This window comes from Dermacentor silvarum, chromosome 5 (assembly GCF_013339745.2).
Source record: "Dermacentor silvarum isolate Dsil-2018 chromosome 5, BIME_Dsil_1.4, whole genome shotgun sequence".
NCBI classification, from domain to species: Eukaryota; Metazoa; Arthropoda; class Arachnida; order Ixodida; family Ixodidae; genus Dermacentor; species Dermacentor silvarum.
The window spans coordinates 4323305-4343740 of record NC_051158.1 but is presented as its reverse complement, the minus strand read 5'-3'; the positions used below and the strand labels follow the sequence as shown (position 1 = coordinate 4343740).

At 47.0% G+C, this 20436-nt stretch overlaps 1 protein-coding gene across 1 annotated transcript; it reads right to left on the bottom strand.

The window, feature by feature from the left end:
• Positions 1–4686: 4686 nt before the first annotated feature.
• Positions 4687–18626, bottom strand: LOC119452713 (uncharacterized). The gene is made up of 5 exons (XM_049667141.1): positions 18560–18626; positions 8926–8973; positions 7478–7540; positions 5072–5668; positions 4687–5030 (listed from the first exon to the last, which is right to left on the bottom strand). Exons 1-5 carry the CDS (start codon positions 18624–18626, stop codon positions 4687–4689), a joined length of 1119 nt encoding a protein of 372 aa, XP_049523098.1.
• Positions 18627–20436: the final 1810 nt, after the last annotated feature.

Here is a 20436-nt window from a genome sequence, read left to right as displayed (position 1 = left end):
CCGGTTGTACCAATAGTTGAAGAAGCTTGTACGTGGCGTAAGCTTACATTTTGGCACAAATGGCAACACCTTGTTGAGTAGCGCGTAGAATATCTCCTGTAGGAGCGAGAGCGCCTCCAAGGGACTCCATCGGTTTAGCAAGCCGCAGACGGTGCACTGCGATTGATGAGTTGCGTCAGAGAATTTTGTAAGGGCATTAAAAAAATTGTCACAGTCACTTTAGCATACGCTGAAGAGGATGAAGTCGAAAGCCTGCGAGCTCACAAGAAATCAATTACATTGCTTGACATTTTCATTTTAATGCGTCGCTACTTCCTATTACTTGTTTTCTCACACCAAAGGTCGTGGATTCAAGTGTCATAATTAACTGCGCCTTAATTAACTTCGCCCTAATTAACATCAAAGGTCGTGAGTTTGACTCCCTCCTAAGGTCGTGGGTTCGAGTGCCTTAATTATCTCTATCTTAATTAACTGTGCCTTAATGAACTTCGCCTTAATTAACACCAAGGGTCATGGGTTCCACTCCCACCAAAGGTCGTCGGCTCGGCTCTCGACCTTTACGATGTCAATTGGAATTCAACTTGGAGATATGGAGAGTTCAAAGCGGGTCAGAACATCGTCCCACACGCAAGCCGCGGGACATCCAGACCACGGCGCTAAAAACGGCACGTGTCCCGCCTTAATCGGAATGTCCGGTCATCTTATTAACTAGCGGGAACGCGGCTACGCTGGTTAGTGTAAACTAGATGTGCTGGAACGCCTGCTTACTGAATTTTGCAACAGTTTGCAAGACTGCCCGCAGCTTTCGCAAGGCTTGGTCCACCTGCAGCTAGCAACACTCATCCTCCTCCTTGTTGGAAGATTGAACGACATAACTTACCGCAAACAATTTCATTAGTCCTTCCAGAAGAGTCTTGTTGGGTCAAACGCACATGAAAATAGAAAACATATGCTAGCTGTCATTCGTGATCGACGACACGTCGGAGTTGCTCTATCTCAGCCAGAAATGTTTTACCAAGAAAGGCGAAGTGCCTTACGGCTCTACCGAGGAATTCTTTGATTTTTGTCTAGCACGAATAAACGTTTACACGTAAATAGGCAAATCAAAAGACATCAATAGAGAGAACTTAATGAATCAGTGTCCGGATCAGTTTATTCATATCTGTATTGTGAAGTAGTAATTAAAAAAACGGGGGAAAATGCATATACATAAACAGGTCTAGTAGCTGGAAATCGAATTAGAAGTTCCTATTCATGGTAACGAGAATCATATAAATACAACAGTGACAACTAATGAAACTTGTAAAGGTAAAACTATAACACGTATTAACAGTAAGTTAACGAGCGAAATAGAGCGTATGACTGAAATAATAAAATGTTAGCAATGAACGTCAAACTTCAAAGGCACGCTATTTCAATAATAGAAGAAAAAGATCTCACCGGAAAATGCAAGAACAGAAAATAATAAAGGCATACCTAATTAGGTTCATCAATTGAAGCAATCTGATAGTGTCAACCCTGCTGCATACAAGGCTTGCTACTTTATAGATAGGGTGATTGTAACCACATGAGAAGGACAAGAAATTAATTAAAAACAAAATTAAGAAGAAACAAATTAGTTAAGATTAGATACCGAATGGCCTGAGAATGTCCTAACATAAAAAATAGCAATGCCATCGCGGCTATCATTGTGTCCCAAATTGTGTCCCAAGGTCCTAGAAAATTACTAATTGGTACGTTATTTGTACACGTGTATCGAGCAAATTCTATGTTGCTAAGCGCGCATTGGTATAGCGCCGGCAATGACATATCACATCTTCAATATCCACAAGTACAAACCTTTATAGTTGCTCCAGCTAAGTCTAAAGCTTTACTAGGGAAGTCGAATCTTTTGAGTAAACCATGGCGTTAAACGCTGAACGTTTCTTTCACCTGCTTCTTATCTGGTCAGCAAGTAAATATGGAAACTTACTGATTGACTCTGATCACAAAATAACAGAATGAGTAAATACCTCCCCTTTCTTGCACAAATAGAGATCGTAACCCAGGCACTGAAACAGGAAGAAAAGCAGAATCGTTTATTGACAGAACACTTTTCACTGTTCCGCGCAAAGGTCACAAATTGTGGAGGCCTAGATATAACGCCATGCGAAATGTCGGAGCAACAGGTTTCAAGCACATTTGAATGCGAAGTCTGCTGTAGGGGCTGACAATGCAAAGTCATGTATTCCGAGAACTTACGTGAATGGAAAAGTTACGAGGACTATTTTGTCCTCTATTTATTTGCGAGAGAATTCCCTGTCCTATGTCTCGTCGGGGTAACAAAGTTTTCTGTTGACACAACGAAAGTGCGCCTCGTGTAACGAGGCACCAGACATTGATAGAAATCACAGAATCAGCGTTGCCTAACCAACGGACGTCTGATAGCGCCATAGCACAAAAGCTACAGGCCTGAAGTGGCAAGGATGTCTGGTGTGACGAGGGTGGTGTGTCTTGAAATGTAGCAAAAACCACTCTCGCTGCGTCCAAAAAATAAACAAGCTGCTAATGTGCTTCAGTATTAAAAAAGTGGTCGCAGCTTCACCTGAAAGGCGAAGCATCAATTGCGATAGCAAATTTGTAGAGAGCTATACGGAGTAATGATAGTAGCTTTATCAGCTGTATAAACTTCGACATGCAGCAGCACCGGCAACACGCAGAACTGTTGTCGACGCCGTCGGCGTTTTGCCCGCGTTCGCACAAAATGCGTGCGGCGTTGGTGACTGTTGCCGGAGCCTCTGATATAAATAGAGAGAGAGAGTAGTGATTTTATTGAAGAAGAAAGTGACGCTTACTTCTTCAATAAAATCACTACTCTCTCTCTCTATTTATATCAGAGGCTCCGGATATAAATAGGCACTTGGTGCCGCAGCTAAACGTCGCCTCCCTTCCCTCCTCCTGCCCCCCCCCCCCCCCCCCAAGGCCTTTCGCGCGTCGGAAGAAGGCGCGTTTGCTCTACATATATGGTGATTGTAAAGGAGGAAAGAGACGCCTACTTCTGCAGCCCTTCAGGAGCACGGCGCAGAACGCGCGTTTGTTCGCCGTGCGTTCACTCCCCGTGAAAGCGCGCGTCCCTTGGCCCTTTCACTCGCACATACAGCGTTCGGCGCGCGGCGACGATTTCATCTCCATTGACGTCATACAGAACCTCACGGCGACGGCGACGGCGACGCCGACGGCAGAAATCTGGTTTGGAGTGTCCATATAATTGCTATCGCAATAAAATTTTTGACGACAATTACGATGCTCCCTAATGCGAAATTTGAGCGCAGCTGTATGCGTGTTTTTCTTTCGCGATATATTGGCTGGCGCGGACAGCCTGTCTAGTGCGGCACGCTGCAAACCGAGCGAAGTGTGGCGCGACTGCCTCACTAATCTGGAGATCGCGAGAGGCAGCGCGTCGGTGATACTTGGGCGCGATCCTCAGCAGCAGCCGCAGACGCTTTCCAGACGACGCGCGCTACCCTGGCGCCATCTCGTAGCCATCGTCACCGCACTATGGTTTTCTTCTTACGCTTTCGCCATAACCTCCTCCTCTGCTTTCCTCCTCGCGTCCTTTATACCCAGCGGCGCTCCACCTTCGCTCTTTCATCCTTCGCTACGCTCGTTCGCTCGGTTACGCCGATGACGACGCTCGCCGCACAAACGTGCGCCAGAGAGGCTGCGCTCTATAATAATGCTGCTGTTTTCTTGTTCGGTCATCTCCTGTTTAGAAGCCGTACGAGTTATCGAAGACTGCGAATTTTTGGGCCTGAGCACGTAACGATGAACTTCCGTCTCTCAATCAGAGCAGTATTGCGCCGTAAAGCAATATGCCTCAGGACCACAGGATTCTGGTACAGTTAAGATGCATTGTACGAAAAAAGCGACGCTAGTGAGTTCAATAAAATAAGTAGGGAGAGAAATGTCAGGGAAATTTCGTAGTAATCGTCTATTAGTAGGCGAAATAAAACTGAGTTCACTTCTGAAACAAGGGCACAGGAACGATTCCAAAGAGAGAATGGCCAACTAGAACAAAACTGGCCCACACGTACAAGAGAGCGATTTCAGGCAGTTCACTATAATGTGGACGTTAACCACGAATGCCTCGCTTGAATGCTCTCGCAAAAAAATATTGTAGACAGCTTCTACGCTACACAAAGCAAACTTATATCGTCGACAAAGCTAGTGTGCATCAAACGCATGATTATTAAATAGCGGATGCTTCATCAATAAGACCACCAGGAATACATCACTTTTCCAGATAAACAACGTGCTTTTTGGCTTCGAAATTTCAGAGGTAGCATTTTTCGTCGGATCGAGTTTGCTTTCACGTTACCGAGCATTTTCGGGAAGTTTAGTTGACAATAGATTTGAAGTGCGCATCATCTGCGGCGATGCCACTCAGAAGATGACAATTTCGCTGCAACGAAATGCTCGCGCCATCTGGGCTGGCTATCAGCGCGAATGAGCCTGCAGTTTAGCTTGAAGAGTGATTGGGGTATCTACATGACGCTCTTTCAACGGCACATTCAGTACTTAAGCAATTAAATTGCTTTGGGCTACAGTAAGACATGTGCAAGCAACGGGAATTGCATGGTGGTGATTACCTTTCCAATGCCGAGTACGTCTGGTATATTGCCTTTAATGCAAGAACCGTTCGGAGGCTTAGTAGGTTTTGATGTCGTGGTAGATGTCGGGGTTGATGTCGTGGTTGATGTCGTGGTAGATGTCGGGGTTGATGTTGTGGTAGATGTCGGGGTTGATGTCGTGGTAGGTGTCGGGGTTGATGTCGTAGTTGATGTGGTAGATGTGGTAGATGTCGGGGTTGATGTCGTAGATGTCGGGGTTGATGTCGTAGTTGATGTGGTAGATGTCGGGGTTGATGTCGTGGTAGATGTCGTAGATGTCGGGGTTGATGTTGTGGTAGATGTCGGCGTTGATGTCGTGGTAGAATACGGGGTTGATGTCGTAGTTGATGTGGTAGATGTCGGGGTTGATGTCGTGGTAGATGTAGATGTCGGGGTTGATGTTGTGGTAGATGTCGGGGTTGATGTCGTGGTAGAATACGGGGTTGATGTCGTAGTTGATGTGGTAGATGTCGGGGTTGATGTCGTGGTAGATGTCGTGGTAGATGTCGGGGTTGATGTCGTGGTAGATGTCGGGGTTGATGTCGTGGTAGATGTAGATGTCGGGGTTGATGTTGTGGTAGATGTCGGGGTGGATGTCGTAGTTGATGTGGTAGATGTCGGGGTTGATGTCGTGGTAGATGTCGGGCTTGATGTCGTGCTAGACGTAGACATCGGGGTTGACGTCGTACTGGATGTTGAACTTGTAGTACTGGTGGTGGTTCCAACAGTGGGGCAGGTACATGGTGGCTTTCGTGTCGTAGTGACAGTAGAGGTAGAAGTAGGGCTGGCAGTAGTGCTAGAAGTAGAGCTGGAGGTAGAGGTAGAAGTGGGGCTAGAAGTAGTGCTGGAGGTAGAGGTAGAAGTAGGGCTGTTGGTAGCGATAGAAGTTGTGCTGTACGTAGAAGTAGAAGTTGTGCTAGAGGTAGAAGTAGAAGTGGGGGTAGAGGTAGAAGTGGGGCTAGAAGTAGAGGTACTGGTAGAGGTCCATGGTGTGCTTCCGGTGGAGGCGCTGGTAGGCACTGCAAGTATAAAAAAGATCCCTCAGTTTCGCCGAGAGTAAACCACAAGTGCGTGCGATGACAACACTTTGAAGATTGCTGGATAACTTTATGGAAAGAAAATGCTAGGTAAATAAGTGGGAGAAAAGCTGGATCCACACAACGGAACGGATTGCTTACTCAATCCGTGGATGAGCATGACATGACACAGTGCAGCCAGATTACGCCAAGCTAAAGGACGTAATAAAGTAGCTGTTAGCAAAGCGATTCCTTGCAGCTGAATCCCGTCACGCTCACGTGCGAATTGAATCGACGGTCCAACCCGTCGTGTGAATCCAGCTTCAAACGCGAAGTACTCGCAGAGTTGGTTAAGAACCTCTGAAACAGCTCAAGGTTCACAAGGTGACGACTTATACACTTATTACACGGGCGGCCTTAATCGTAGCTAACACAACCGCGGTTATCGGAAAACGCGGTTAGCGCTGTTACACAGCAGGCGAAACGCCGGTTAGACCGCTAACCGTGGTTCACTGCAAACCAAGCTTGGTAATCTCGGTTTAGGTTAACCGACGTTTCGGAGAAGGTAAATATGGCGGACGGTACATCAGCGAAGTGCAGTGTGTGTCCTTTGCAGGTCTTTTAAAAGCGTGTGAATTGACCTGGCGTGAATACGAACGCCTTGACAGCCCTTTGGGGAGATAATCTGGCCGCTCTGGCCGAAAAATGCCCTATAAACGCTCCCTAGGCAGGCGCGCAGGCGCAGACGACGAGATGCGGTTCAGACGAGGCGTATTTCTGAAGTCACGTTTATAGCTCGAATGCTAATCGCATCACCATCGGCAGTTCAACGTGAGATGAGTTCGGCCGTTATTTTTCGGTCATGCAAGGCGAGAGACCAGGCGAGAAATTGTTATTCTTAAATTCTGTTGTTTTACGTGCCGAAACCACTACCTGGTTATGAGGTGTGCCGTAACCGGGGACTCCTGATTAATTTGGACCGCCTGGGATTCTTTAACGTGCAACTACATCTGAGTACACGAGCTGTTTCTCGCTGTTTTTTTTTTTTTTTTTGCCCTGTAGCAGTGCCAACAAGCTCTGGTTAGGGCTCTTCTAAAGTACACCAGTGTTTTCGCATTTCGTCCCTATCTAAATGCGGCCGCCGCGGTCTGGCTCGAACTCGTGACCTCAGGTTCGGCAGCGCGACTCCTAAGACACTGAGCTACAGCGACGAATGGGCGAGAAATAAGCGTCGCGTTGCGTGCGATCGTAGTGGCACTGTTGGGAACCTCGCGACGCACTTAGCACAGGCAGACTTGCATCAATACGTCTACCTGACGCGTCTAGTCAAGCACTCGCTTTTTACCTGTCAAGGTATGATACGTTTAAGTTAGCTTACATTAAATACACTGTTTGCCTCGTCATACAGTGGACAGTAATGCGCGTCCACTGAAGGTTTGCATAAACTTACGAAACGGTTTTTTTTTTTTTTTTTTTTTTTTTTTAGTAATGTGGTGTAGTAGGCCAGTTGGCTTGGGGACATGGTGCAAAACGGCGCTGTGAATCAATACTATGGACAAGGACGTGCTTAACTAGGACACTCGACAAGCTTGAAGCTCAGTTACTATCAACTGTTTCACAAAACAGTTGATATAGTCTTCGCTTCGTGCGTGTTTCGTGTCCTAGTTGTTCACGCCCTTGTCCACAGTATTGATTCGCAACGCACTGCTCCACCGTAAAATTTTTTTGTCCACCTTCGGCCTCTCTTTTCGTTCTTCCAATCTCTACAAGGGTACAAAGCCCATGTCGCCTTCCACGGCATCACATGCTCACCTGTAGTCGTCGTGGTTGGATGCGTATGACAACCCGGTGGATGATGGCCTCCTCCTCCTCCTCCTGTGGGGGAGTGGGAAAACAGTTAGCGCATATTTGTAGGCCGGTCGCGTTGCAATGACGATGCAACTTCTCTCTTATCATGGCAGGACTGCCTTGGGAGAGTCAGGTCTAACGCAACCAACATTCCCATTTGTCTACAGCTTCAAAAGACAACGACAGGGGCTCGGTAACACTTCGTCAGCCTCTGTGATAGCACTTGCTGTCGCTGCGACAAAATCGACATCATTGTGTGAGGAAAAGACGATGGCTAGCATAGCTTAATGTAACGTAATTCAGTAAGTCAATTCACTCTGCACGACTGTGGCAGGAGGATGGTATTTATATGGTTGTGCTCGGTGTGCGGGGCCGAAGAGCGCGGAAGTGCGCGTGGATAGTGCGCGTTCCGCGAGAGGGCAGCTCGAGCGACGGGGCCGTCAAGCTGAGCGGAGCGGGCCAGCACGGTGGTCTCTCGCCTGGCTCTGCGGATCGAGCGGCAGGCGACGTCCCGACGTCAGCGATCCCGACCCTGTTAAACCGGGCTTCGCCGCGGTTCGCGGTCCCTGGAGGCCGAGCTACCTGGCGGACCCTGCCGTGGTCGGGCTTCGCCCCGGCGCCCTGATGTTCCTGAGGCGGGCTGTTCTGCGGCGTCCAGCGCCGTCCTGCCCTGTTAGGCCGAGATAGGCCGCCGTATACGGTGTCATCACCGTTCGTCACCCTGTCGGCGCCGGGCTGCGCCCCGGTTCCCGTCACTAGAGCAGCGACGTGTGGCTGAGCTGAGTCCCAGCCGTCGCTAACTCACCGCTGCGGCGGCTGACCACTACGGTGATTGGAACTGAACTGCGGTGGTATAGCACCAGACTGAGATTATCGAACAGTAGCGCGACTTGTGTCATTTACTATCTGCATTTCGTGTGCGTCTAGTCCTTGTCTCCTATCCGTGTTAAAAATCGTTCCTCTCTGTCTTTGGGTGATTCCTTAGTGTGTCTCGGCCATACACAGAGTTTTGCCATGAGAGCCATTCTGCTTAGCGTAATCTGGAGTCTGAACCACTTACTCAGCAATGTTGCATCTCTAGCAATGTAGGTTTTATTTCCTTTCTTGGTTCAGTTGTTTAACTGTGTGTGCGCGTTTACGACTGTTTTCGCTTCGCAATGTTTCGCTCTACGACTGCGATTGAAAATAAACACGTAGCAAGGAAGGAACCGAATGCCGGACGTAGTGTTTAAGTAACGCCGATTCGACCAGCCGCACTCTGTTTTCGACACTTAGTATCAATAGCGATATTTATTTATTTATTTATTTTGGAGGGGGGGATGCGTTTGTATTGTTAGAGTAGGTCACGTGATGATCGACACCGTGAAACAAGAGTCACCGCATGTGTACAACTATCGACAGGTTTGACTCACCCGGAGGCTTCCGGGTTGGTGGCTTTGGATCTTTTGTAACCCCGCCACCTGCGAAAAGGCAAGTTAAGTGTTTCCAGGTCGACAAAAAAGTACGATAAGTAAACTCATTGCGGGAGGGCAGTACGGGAGGGCTGCAACCTCTGGAGAAGAACATGGACGCTATCATGAAGGCACCAACACCCAAGAACGTGAGTGATTTAGCGTGGAAGCTTGGGCGTGTTGGTGATTCAATGGGGAAAAAAAGCGCAATAAGGACACGGACACGAGACAGCGCTTTTTGCGTGTCGCTCTCTCGTGTCCGTGTCTTTTTTGCGCTGTGTGTGTGTGTTTTTTTTTCAACGTGAGTGCATTGCGTTCCTACTTGGGTCTTCTCACGTATTACAGCAAGTTCCTTCCCAATATGGCCAGTCTGCTATCCCCGCCCTACGATTTGCTAATGAAAGAACGCCGCAAGAATGAAAGAATTGGAGCTCTCAACAACGCGAAGCATTACAGAAGTCAAAAAACGCTTTATTCAATGCCAAAATGCTTACTCACTTCGATCCCTCACGGCCGCTGCGCTTTAAGTGCGATGCGTCACCGAACGGAATTGGAGAGGTACTGTCCCATCGCATTGGCAATGTTGACAAGCCTATAGGTTTTCCTTCTCGAAGACTTACCAAAGCGGAAATGAATTATTCACAACTTGAACGTGAAGCGTTGGCCCTGGTGTTCGGGGTATGAAAGTTTTGGGACTACCTACTGGGAAGAACCTTCACCTTGACAACAGATCACAAGCCGCTGGTGGGTCTATTTCGCGAAGATCGTCCCCACGCCCATCATGGCTGCCGCAAGAATTCAGCGTTGGTCCTTGCTGCTGGTAGCGTACCAGTACAAGATAGAGTACAAACTTACAAACTTGGCTCCGACAGCCTGAATGCAGACGCACTCAGTCGACTTCCTCTAGAAACCATCGAGGACACATCAGAGGAGCTACACGAGTACGTGCACTCTCTGCAGCAGCTGGATGACACGCCCCTTTCTTCGCAAGCAATGAGACAGTTGACCGAAAAAGATGAAGTGCTTGGAAACGTCAAGTCCTACGTGCTTCATGGTTGGCCAAAGCAGCGCAAAGCACCCGATCCGCGGTTGGAACCATACTTTGCACGAAAGACTGAGCTAACCGTTTACGAAGGCATTGGCCCGTACGGTCGTATGGGGGCCCGGTATCGACGGAGCTATCGAACAAATCAATAGGAATTGTACTACATGCATAGCAAGCCAGCGCAATGCCACTGGCGAAAATACCAGTAAGCTGACCACTAACGCACGAGAATTGGTCACGTGTACATTTGGATTATGCCGGTCCATTGAATAACACCATGATCCTAGTGGCCATAGATTCACATTCGAAATGGATCGAAGCAATTCCAGTGCGTCATGCCACAGCGCAATCGATAGTTACATCCTTGCGTGAAAACTTCTGCAGGCTGGGCATACCAAGAACCATTGTGACGGACAACGGAACTCAGTTTACGTCAGAGACTTTCACGAAGTTTCTGACAGCAAATGACCACAAGCATTTTCGTACTCCACCACATCACCCCCAATCGAACGGGCTTGCTGAACGCGCCGTGCGGACGCTGAAAGATGGCCCCAAGAAGGTTCGGTCAGGTGACTTGTCTGAGCGATTGGCTAAACAGCTCTTTAGCAACCGTAGAACGCCCCTGGATGATGGACGATCACCGTCTCAACGCCTTTTCGGATATCAGATCCGTTCTCGGTTAGACATGTGCCTTCCACCGCCCGTAACCTTTCCTATCTGTCCACAGGCAGATCAAGAAAGCAAGCTGAACCCGGGCACTCCTGTTTGGGCTCGCAACTTCGGAGAGGCAGAAAGGTGGATGCCAGCCACAGTGAAAGAAACAACGAGGATCCCGAATCATCGCCGTTGAAAAGGCAGAAGGTGAGCTTCAGCGTCACATGGATCAAGTCAGTCCTCGATACAGTCCCGTACCGGCACAACCTTCGCAAGATCAACCAGCTGGTGTGCCGACGCTATACCAGAAGAGGCTGGACCATCTGTGCTTCGTCGATCGACCCGTATAGGGAAACCCGTACCGCGGTACTCACCTTAAGGAGGGAAGAGTGTTGCAAAGTGAAAGTATTAGCGAGGACAGAAAACCGCGTTCGCCGTGACGTCAGACTGACGTCATCACACGTGCCATAGTGAGTGAGTGAGTGAAATAACTTTTATTACAGGTCCGGCGAGGACGCGAACTCGTCGCGTGCCATAGCTGCGGGATAGCATCTTTATAAAAGGGCTGTCACTGAATAAACGCGCGCACTCAGTCTTCGACACTTAGTATCAATAGCGATAGTTTTTTCTTAGAAGGGGGGGGGGGGGGAGGGGGGGGTTGCGTTTGCATTGTTAGAGTAGGTCACGTGATGATCGACACTGTGAAACAAGAGTCGCCGCGTGTGTACAACTATCGACAGGTTTGACTCACCCGGAGGCTTCTTGGTTGGTGGATTTGGATGTTTTGTAACCCCGCCACCTGCGAGAAGGCAAGTTAAGTGGTTCCAGGTCGACAAAAAAAATACGATAAGTAAACTCATTGACTGTATACGGGGGTAGCCAGTGTATGGAAGCGGTGGAATGGTCGGCATACTATATTGTTCTCGTATATTTTTCGAAATCTGTTGCAAAGTGAAAGTGGACAGAAAACCGCGTTGACCATGACGTCAGACTGACGTCATCACACGTGCCATAGCTGCGGGATAGCGTCTTTAAAGAGGGGCTGTCACTAAATAAACGCGCGCACTCAGTTTTCGACACTTGGTATCAATAGCGATATTTCGAAGCGGGGGGGGGTTCCGTTTGTATTGTTAGAGTAGGTCACGTGATTATTGACACTGTGAAACAAGAGTCACCGCATTTGTACAACTATCAACAGGTTTGACTCACCCGGAGGCTTCCTGGTTGGTGGCTTTGGATTTTTTGTAACTACGCCACCTGCGAGGCAAGTTAAGAGGTTCCAGGTCGACAACAAAAATACGATAAGTAAACTCGTTGCCTGTATACGGGGGCAGCCAGTGTATGGAAGTGGTCGAATGGTCGGCATACTATATTGTTCTCGTATCTTTTTCGAAATCTTTAGTTGCTACATTGCCTTATACGGGTGTTAACGTTTAAGTTTTATGGAAGTTTTAAAAAATCGCCTGCAGCAGGTAGCATAATTATTATCGTTGAGCTGGGTAATTCGATGAAGCGGGCATTAGTAGCACGAGAAAGCGAAACCCATATTCAACTAACCAAAATGTACTAATTAATTTCTTAGTTATTTACTTTACGACGCATATTGCAATTTACGAATTGTAGCCGGTGAGCTTGTCAGGCGTATCCGCTTGGAATGAATTTCCAGAATGACACCAGTTTCAAAATATGCGCCATCAAAGTCGCCATAAAATGCACTGTTATTCCACTTACTTTTTTTACCAAAATGCTGTTTTTACATTGAAGCACAAAAGTAATTCGAACGCCCATGTATATTGTCCCATACTTTGGGAAATAATATCTCGAAACTGGTGCCATCCTGTAAATTCACTTAAAGGGGGTGCGTCTTGCAAACTAACTGGCTACAATTCCTAAATTGCAATATGTGTCGTAAATTAATTAACTAAGAAGTTTATTAGTATTTTTTTATTATTTTAATATGTGTTTCAATTTCTCGTGCTACGAATGTCCGCCTCTTCGAATAACCCAGCTCAACGATAAGAATTCTGGTACCGGCCGCAGGCGATTTTTAAAAATTCCGCAAAGCTTAGTTTTTAACACCCGGTATAGGATGTAAATGCAAACAAAACACACGCGGCACTGATATATGTTACCTGCTTTCCTATGTTTCTTTGTTCGAGACCGTCTACTTATCGCTACGCCTTTTGCAGGTAGTAAATTGAAGGGAGACAAGGCTTTCAAGAAAGGCGCAGGCGTGAAGTGAGTCGTCGACCGAGAGGAAGCGTCTGCCTGGATCCAACGTTTCCGCAAGAGAGAGAGAAAAAAAATCAATTAAAATAAACCGAAACCGCGGGGTCCTTCGACGGGCCCCTGGGCTTGGGTGGAGTCCTCAGTCCAGGACCCCGTGGTTTCCGCAAGAGAACTTGTCCATTTGTGAGCCTGAGCAAATGTACCGAACTCATTTTTGCTGAGATAGAAATTGCCGTTTGTACGTGCTGCCTGTCCCGCAATTAATGGACCACGCTTGGCCTGCACGTGGAAGGCTAGCCGGACTCCAGAGTCAAGCAGTGAATTTGGCTACAAATGTCGACGATGCCCAGTGAACGCACTCCCCTCAATCGACATTACCGGAGCTGGGCCAGCGTTCTGGGGACTTATTCTGCGACGATCCACATCAGGCGCGCGCGGATTGGCTCATCGAGCAAAATCGGAGGATCTGATTGGTAGGTCGAACACAACGTCATACGATTTGCTCTACCAGCCAATCGGCGCGCGCCTGATGGCGAAGACGCTAAGGCCAAGGCGATAAGCATCGCCGAAGATGGATCGTCGCAGAATACGTCCCCCCCTGGCTTCCGTTGCTGGCAGGAGCGTTTTGCGCGCACATATCTTTAAGTGTTCCTACTGAGCCCTAGTCTGCGTACCACACCGTGGCGCATACACTGGTCTGAGCGGAACAGATCGTAAACGACCGGCCAAATTTATGTAATCCTTTATTGGGGGCGTTGACAAACGCCCAGGGTTTTCGGTTCGGTCCGATCTCGTGCACCAGAGAAGTGCGACTCCCGCAACACCGCTCGTTGCGCCTCTCATGACGCCAACCTAAGATCCCTAGCTTGTTTTATCTAGGGACCTTAAGAGGAAGCTCAGGGCCTCGTATCTAAATAATGGGAAAGAATAAATCGTATTTCTCGGCAACCACTACACCAAATGTGCTCCTCCTCCTCCACCTTTATGAGGTTTCTTGCCTTTAAAGGAAACAATTAAAATTTAGTGACTCTCGGTTGCGAAATTTCTGTTTAGGTCGGCAAGCTTTTAATAAAACTTCACAAAAATATGCAGATTTTCGGAAAACAAAACTACCAAGTTGACAACTCGGTAACTCAACAATGATAATTTGTATCACAATTCTGTAAATTGCACCTAATAGTAGACCTAAAGAAGACAAAATTGCTATACAGGTATTCTACTACATGGCTCTCAAATGGACCCCTAATTCGTGAGTAGATGTTTTGCAAAACCCTAGTAAACAATGCAGCAAAATCATGTAAGGCATAAATTCAGATAACAATTTTGACCGCTTTCGAAGCTCTAATTGGTTCGGCTTACAGAACTCCGATATCTCTGCTAGGTGCAGAGCTACCAAATTGTAAACTTCGGGCTTCTATTTTTTCAAACTTGCCAAACTTTGAAAATTACATTTAAAACATGCAGGTCCTAAATCGGAGTTTCGCTTACAGCAGTCGCTAGAATTTAACTTTCGCTCTGAAATACAATAAATTTCATTAAAATCGGCCCAGTGGTTATCTTGGAATATCGTTTCTGCGTTTTACATGTATTAGAATAGGCGGCATTGGAGTTGGGCCCGAGCTAAAGCTTCCTCTTGCTCAAACCTTCCGAGACGCCTTCAGCGCAACACTAAATCTCGTTATCTCTGTATTCTTCGCCGTCGGGCGAAAATGCCAATTTTGTTTGCTTGTTTGTTTATTTTCCTGACTGTTAGTTTGTTCGTTTGTTTGCTTGATTGTTTACTTGTTTGTTTGTTTGTTTGTTTGTTTGTTTGTTTGTTTGTTTGTTTGTTTGTTTGTTTGTTTGTTTGTTTGTTTGTTTGTTTGTTTGTTTGTTTGTTTGTTTGTTTGTTTGTTTGTTTGTTTGTTTGTTTGTTTGTTTGTTTGTTTGTTTCTCTTGCTTGCCTGCTTGCTTGCTTGCTTGCTTGCTTGCTTGCTTGCTTGCTTGCTTGCTTGCTTGCTTGCTTGGTTTTCTTGCTTGATGATGATGAGTTAAGTGTATTTGCCTTTTCCAGAAGGAAAGAGCCAGAGAAAATGGCTGGCAAGCATCACGGGGCCTCGGCTCCCATTTCGTTCGGTACAATGCAAAAAGTTCCCACAACGAAACATGGGATGAAACACTGCAGCAGAAGGCACAGTAAGTGCATATACACTAAGCGTAGGTCATGCGTTGTACATGCTGCTTATAAAACCACGGAGGGGCGAACACATAAGCTTTCTGTTCAACATGCACCAGATTTTGCAGGTTCGTGTGAAGGCGTTGACGCCAGGCTGAGGCTTCCCAAGTCCGTCCACCATCCCCCACCACTATAGGGTGTGTGCAGTACCATCTCGTTCAGTCTGCGTGGCATGGTTCATGTCGTGAAGCGATGTTTGGGAACACTTCATCGCGAAGTCAAGATGTGGATTTTGTAAAAAGTACGGGCGTGTGAATAGTAATTTTGGGGGCAGAAATCGAATACAATAGTACGTATATCGAATACTTTTCGAGCAGTTTACGGTTAATGAACAATTGTTTTATTCATTTAAAACGATGTTCAGATCCTAGTATACTCGGAACGTTAGCAAGTTTCTGTCGTTACATTGTACATTATGAAGCGTCGTTCATCAATAGCAAAATGGACATTAGCAAGAAGTGAGCACTTTGTTGGCATGTTTAGGACTCTTCGGTGAGTTCGAATGGCAGGCAGTTCAGCCGGAAAGGTCTAGCTCCCTGAGCTACGTATGGCAAGCTCCATTACATCACTTCCCGTGTTTCATAGCTACCATGATCGACGGTATAAAATTCAGCCTACTATTGGTCCAATTTTACGTTCAGTCGCGCGCACTTTCATTCATTGTATTTAAGACACATAAAATAGATATTCGCGGTTACAAATAGTGACTATCCGATTCGAAGGCCGGATCAAATTGGACAATACTTGATTCCTTATTTACCACTTACGAATATTCGCACAGCCCTAGTACTGAGCGCAAACATAGCGTCCACCGTCTTACAAACAACAACTGGCGGGTGATGAAGTAGAATGCGAAGATACTCACCTGAATGGCCTTTTCCCGGATGAGGGAAGCACGGTTTCTTGGCTGCGGGAGAGGTTCGGAAAGAAGCAAAAGAACAAGGTTGAGTAGTTAGTGAAGTTAGCGAACATGAGGTCTGAGCGGGAGCGCACTTTGTCCACATCATAGATCGCTTTCTAGATACGGCGCCCGCGCGGCCGCGCCGTAAGCAGAACGCACCCCCGAAGTGCCGGAGCAGAACGCATCCCCCCCCCCCGCCTTCTCCGTCGCCTCCCCCGTGCCTCACGCGCGATAGAAGACGGAGCACTTCCACCCCGCCTTCCTCCCTCGCGCGCGTGAGATTGAGCCGCGATCGTCGGCTTTTGGCCTCGCAAGCTTTCACTCGCACAAACAGCGTACGGTGCGCGGGGACGATATTATCGTGTTTGGACTTTAAACGGAACGTCACGGCGACATCGAGGACGACAGCGACGGCACAAATACGCTTGGAGTGTCCATATAATTGCTATCGCAATAATATATGGCCGATCCCGAAGGTAATGCAGTCTTAAACGCTTGGTCAATCCCGAAGGTAGCGCAGTCGAAAAACGGGGCCGATCCCACATATAGCGCCGTCTAAAATTTTGACCGATCCTGAAGGTAGGGCAGTCTAAAATGTGGCCGAACTCGAAGGTAGCGTTGTCTTAAAATTTGGCCGATCCCTGAGACAGTGCAGTCTAAAAATGTGGCCGATCCTATAGATAGTGCAGTCTAAACATTTGACCGATCCTGAAGGTAGGGAAGTCTAAAAATGTGGCCCATCTCGAAGACAATGCAGTCTTAAATTTTGGCTGATCCCGAAAGTAGTGCAGTCTAAAAATGTGGCCGATCCCAGCGATAGTGCAATCTAAAAGTTTGGCCGACCCACGCTCAGAAGCCGAGTGTCTTACCCACTGGGCTAAACACCCACGCTTGCTGAAGGTGAATATATTTTAACCCTATGAATGCGTTGTACCGGCGTTACAAAACAAATGTCCAAGGCGAACAGTTTCTATGAAGGCTTTGTTGAAAGATTTGGTGATGGTGAAATAAAATTCATCTCTAGAGCCACAAGTCGAGCCGACTCGGAGCATTGTAGACATCACGAAAACTCCGGTTTTGCGAAAATATAATGCCAAACACGCCACATACCCGATACGTTTCGGTAGTCGCGGGATGCGCCTTCTGTTGGGGCGTTCGGACGGACGGACGGACAGATCTACTCGCTGGGTAGACATAGAAATGCTTACGCATTTAAAATAAGTTGCGCTGTATTAGTAAATTACCCTGATGCCACATTTTTTTTTTTTTTTTTTTTTGCAGCGACGCTGTCTATGGTTAGGGTTCCATGGATTTTTCGCGTCCGTCAACAGCTCTGCGTGCGCGAAACCTCAGCTCCCGAATTTGATGTAAAATAACTTCATTCTATGCAAAAGCTTATACGTCTCATCACTTGGATATACGTTTTCAGTAGAATAGTTATCAATAGGCACCATTTTGAAAGTCTGTAGGCTCTCAGGTAGATAATAAGGGTTTCTCGAAGATTTGCCGCTGTGCAACCCGTGCCAGCCATGAATACGCTCGCACCGCCCTCCCTTTGTCGTCGTTCCAAGCGCTTGCGTGCCTATAGTTTCCTTCCGCTCTCCCGGCGTGGCGGTCCCGTCGCGCGTGTCTGGTTTCCTCCGGCTCCCCGAGGTGGCGCTAGTCTTCCACGCGAATGTATGCCATCAATCAAGACCGCCGATCAAAATAAAAGTGTGCGTGTGTCTTCGTTCGGGATGACCGCCGTCGCCGCTCAAGAGAAATAAAATTTGCTCACACCTTTGATCTAAATTCTGTGTCACCTCTATGTCGTGTGCTAAACTGCTTCGCTGGTAATCCACCTTCACAGCAGTGGAGTGGTGCGTGATGTTTTCTTTTTTTTTATTCCACGAGTCTTGGGAAGACTGTAAAACACTCAAGAATGGGCAAGTCAGAAAATTTATTTATTATCTGTAAAAACGGGCCCCGTTTTACGCGTATTCGAAAGGAGTCAAACACTGAACGTGACAAGTTTGAAGACATTCTTGCAGTGGATAAATCATTTCTCTATGCAGGAACTGCGCCGATTTTGATGAAGCTTGTTGCATTTAAGAGAAGAAGCAAAGATTTAGTGACTGTAGTTATGGTGGAATTTCAATTAAAGCAATCGAATTTTATTTATTTCTTGAAAAGTTATAAAGTTAAGAAGCTCAGTATCAAGTATATGACTTTAGGAGAGCAATAAAAAAGAAATTACAGTTCTGCGAATTGCACCTACTAATGTTTCTAAAGGGAACAAAATAGATGTAATACACACCGCTCTGAATATACCACTAACTTTTGATTAGGACGTTCGCAAAACCTTCATAAGCGTTGCAACAATTTCATGTAAACTGGGAACTTTACACAACGGATATTTTCGCTTTACATGCTTTAACAGATGTAGATAGTTTCAGAACTGCGATATCTGTTTTCGGTGCCCATCTATCTATCTCAGCGGAAAAATTCCAGCTGACCACGAGCTGAAGCTTCATATTAAGCTCCATGAGTCATTCAACGAATCCAACTATACCTGAGTCAGCAGCCACGAAGGCCAGCAAAGCCAGGAGGCCCAGTAGCAGAGTCCATCTTCTCGCCATGAGTGCCGGATATGCAAACGAACCGAGAGTGCGTCGCGCACAACTGCACCGAGCCCTTTAAGCTCTCACCCGCGACCCTGGCCAGCGAAGCCGCGAAAGCCTTGAGGACGCGACCTGTCGGTGAGCGCCGCCGCAGTTGGAACATGCGCTCGGCAGTGGGGAAAAGAAAGTGGGTAACATTGGATATTTGTAGCGCTGGGATGCAGCGCTTAAGTGAGCTTTTCTTTTTACTCATTTTCGAGGACATGCATCGCCGTCGTCCTCATCAGCCTGTATTTACGTCCACTGCAGGACGAAGGCCTCTCCCTGCGATCTTCATTACCCCCTGTCTTGCGCTAGCTGATTCCAACTTGCGCCTGCAAATTTCCTGTCTTCATCGCTCCACCTAGTTTTCTGCCGTCCTCGACTGCGCTTCTTTTCTCTTGGTATCCATTCTGTAACCCTAATGGTCCACCGGTTATCCATCCTACGCATTACGTGGCCTGCCCAGCTCCACTTTTCCACTGGATGTCAACTAGAATATCGGCTATCCCCGTTTGCTCTCTTATCCACACCGCTCTCTTCCTGTCTCTTAACGTTACGTCGAACATTTTTCGTTCCATCGCTTTTTGTGCGGTCCTTAACTTGTTCTCGAGCTTATTTGTTACCCTCCAAGTTTCTGCCCCATATGTTAGTACTGGTAGGATGCAATGATTGTACACTTTTCTTTTCAACGACAGTGGTAAGCTCCCAGTCAGGATTTGGCAATGCTTGCCGTATGCACTCCAACCCAGGACATACATACCTACATACGTAGGTACATACATACATACATACATACATACATACATACATACATACATACATACATACATACATACATACATACATACATACATACATACATACATACATACATACATACATACATACATACATACATACATACATACATACATACATACATACATACATACATACATACATACATACATACATACATACATACATACATACATACATACATACATACATACATACATACATACATACATACATACATACATACATACATACATACATACATACATACATACATACATACATACATACATACATACATACATACATACATACATACATACATACATACATACATACATACATACATACATACATACATACATACATACATACATACATACATACGGGCATTCGTCTATTTGCAATTCTATGGACACTCCAGGCGCATTTCTCCGTCGCCGCGATGTTCTGTGTAAAGTCCAAGTCCAAGGGCGATAACATCGGCGCCGAACGCCGGATGCTGCATGTGCGAGTGAAAGCCTACGAGGGTGAGCAGACAATGGCGCCTAAATCTCGCGCGCGCAACGATGAAAACGGGAAGAAAGCGCGCCGTCTTCCGTCGCGCGCACGGCACCGGGGGTAAGGGAGGGGGGGGGGGGGGTCTACTTTGGCGGTTGCTTCGCAGGCTCTATTTTGAAAGTGACCTGCGATGGGGACAAAGTGCGCCGAGTGCTCATAGCTTCGTGTGCGCAGTGTTTTCTCCGCTTAGTTCGCGTTGAAGCGAGTTAGGCAGCACGAAGATTAATTCACTCGCTGCTGCAGCCGCGCTTCCTCACTCCAGCGTTATGACAGCGAGTTCCCGCGATTTTCGAGTGAGATGCGTTCATGTTTGCTTGTGCGCGCGTGACACCATGCTTATTACTTTAGTTAGTAAGCGAATGTTTACAAGCTTATACCGCCGATAAAAATACTATCCATATTTCGCATAGCTCTCTACTAATTTGCTATCGCCATCGATAGCAATCGA

What these genes read in the sequence shown, in the direction of transcription:
- LOC119452713 (XM_049667141.1), bottom strand. Translation starts at nt 18,626, where the DNA reads ATGGCGAGAAGATGGACTCTGCTACTGGGCCTCCTGGCTTTGCTGGCC. An exon ending in ACCAACCCGGAAGCCTCCGG is followed by an intron (nt 7,541 to 8,925) that starts GTGAGTCAAACC and finishes ACTCCCCCACAG; the next exon opens with GAGGAGGAGGAGGAGGCCAT. An exon ending in CCCGTATTCTACCACGACAT is followed by an intron (nt 5,031 to 5,071) that starts CAACCCCGACAT and finishes CCGACATCTACA; the next exon opens with TCTACCACGACATCAACCCC.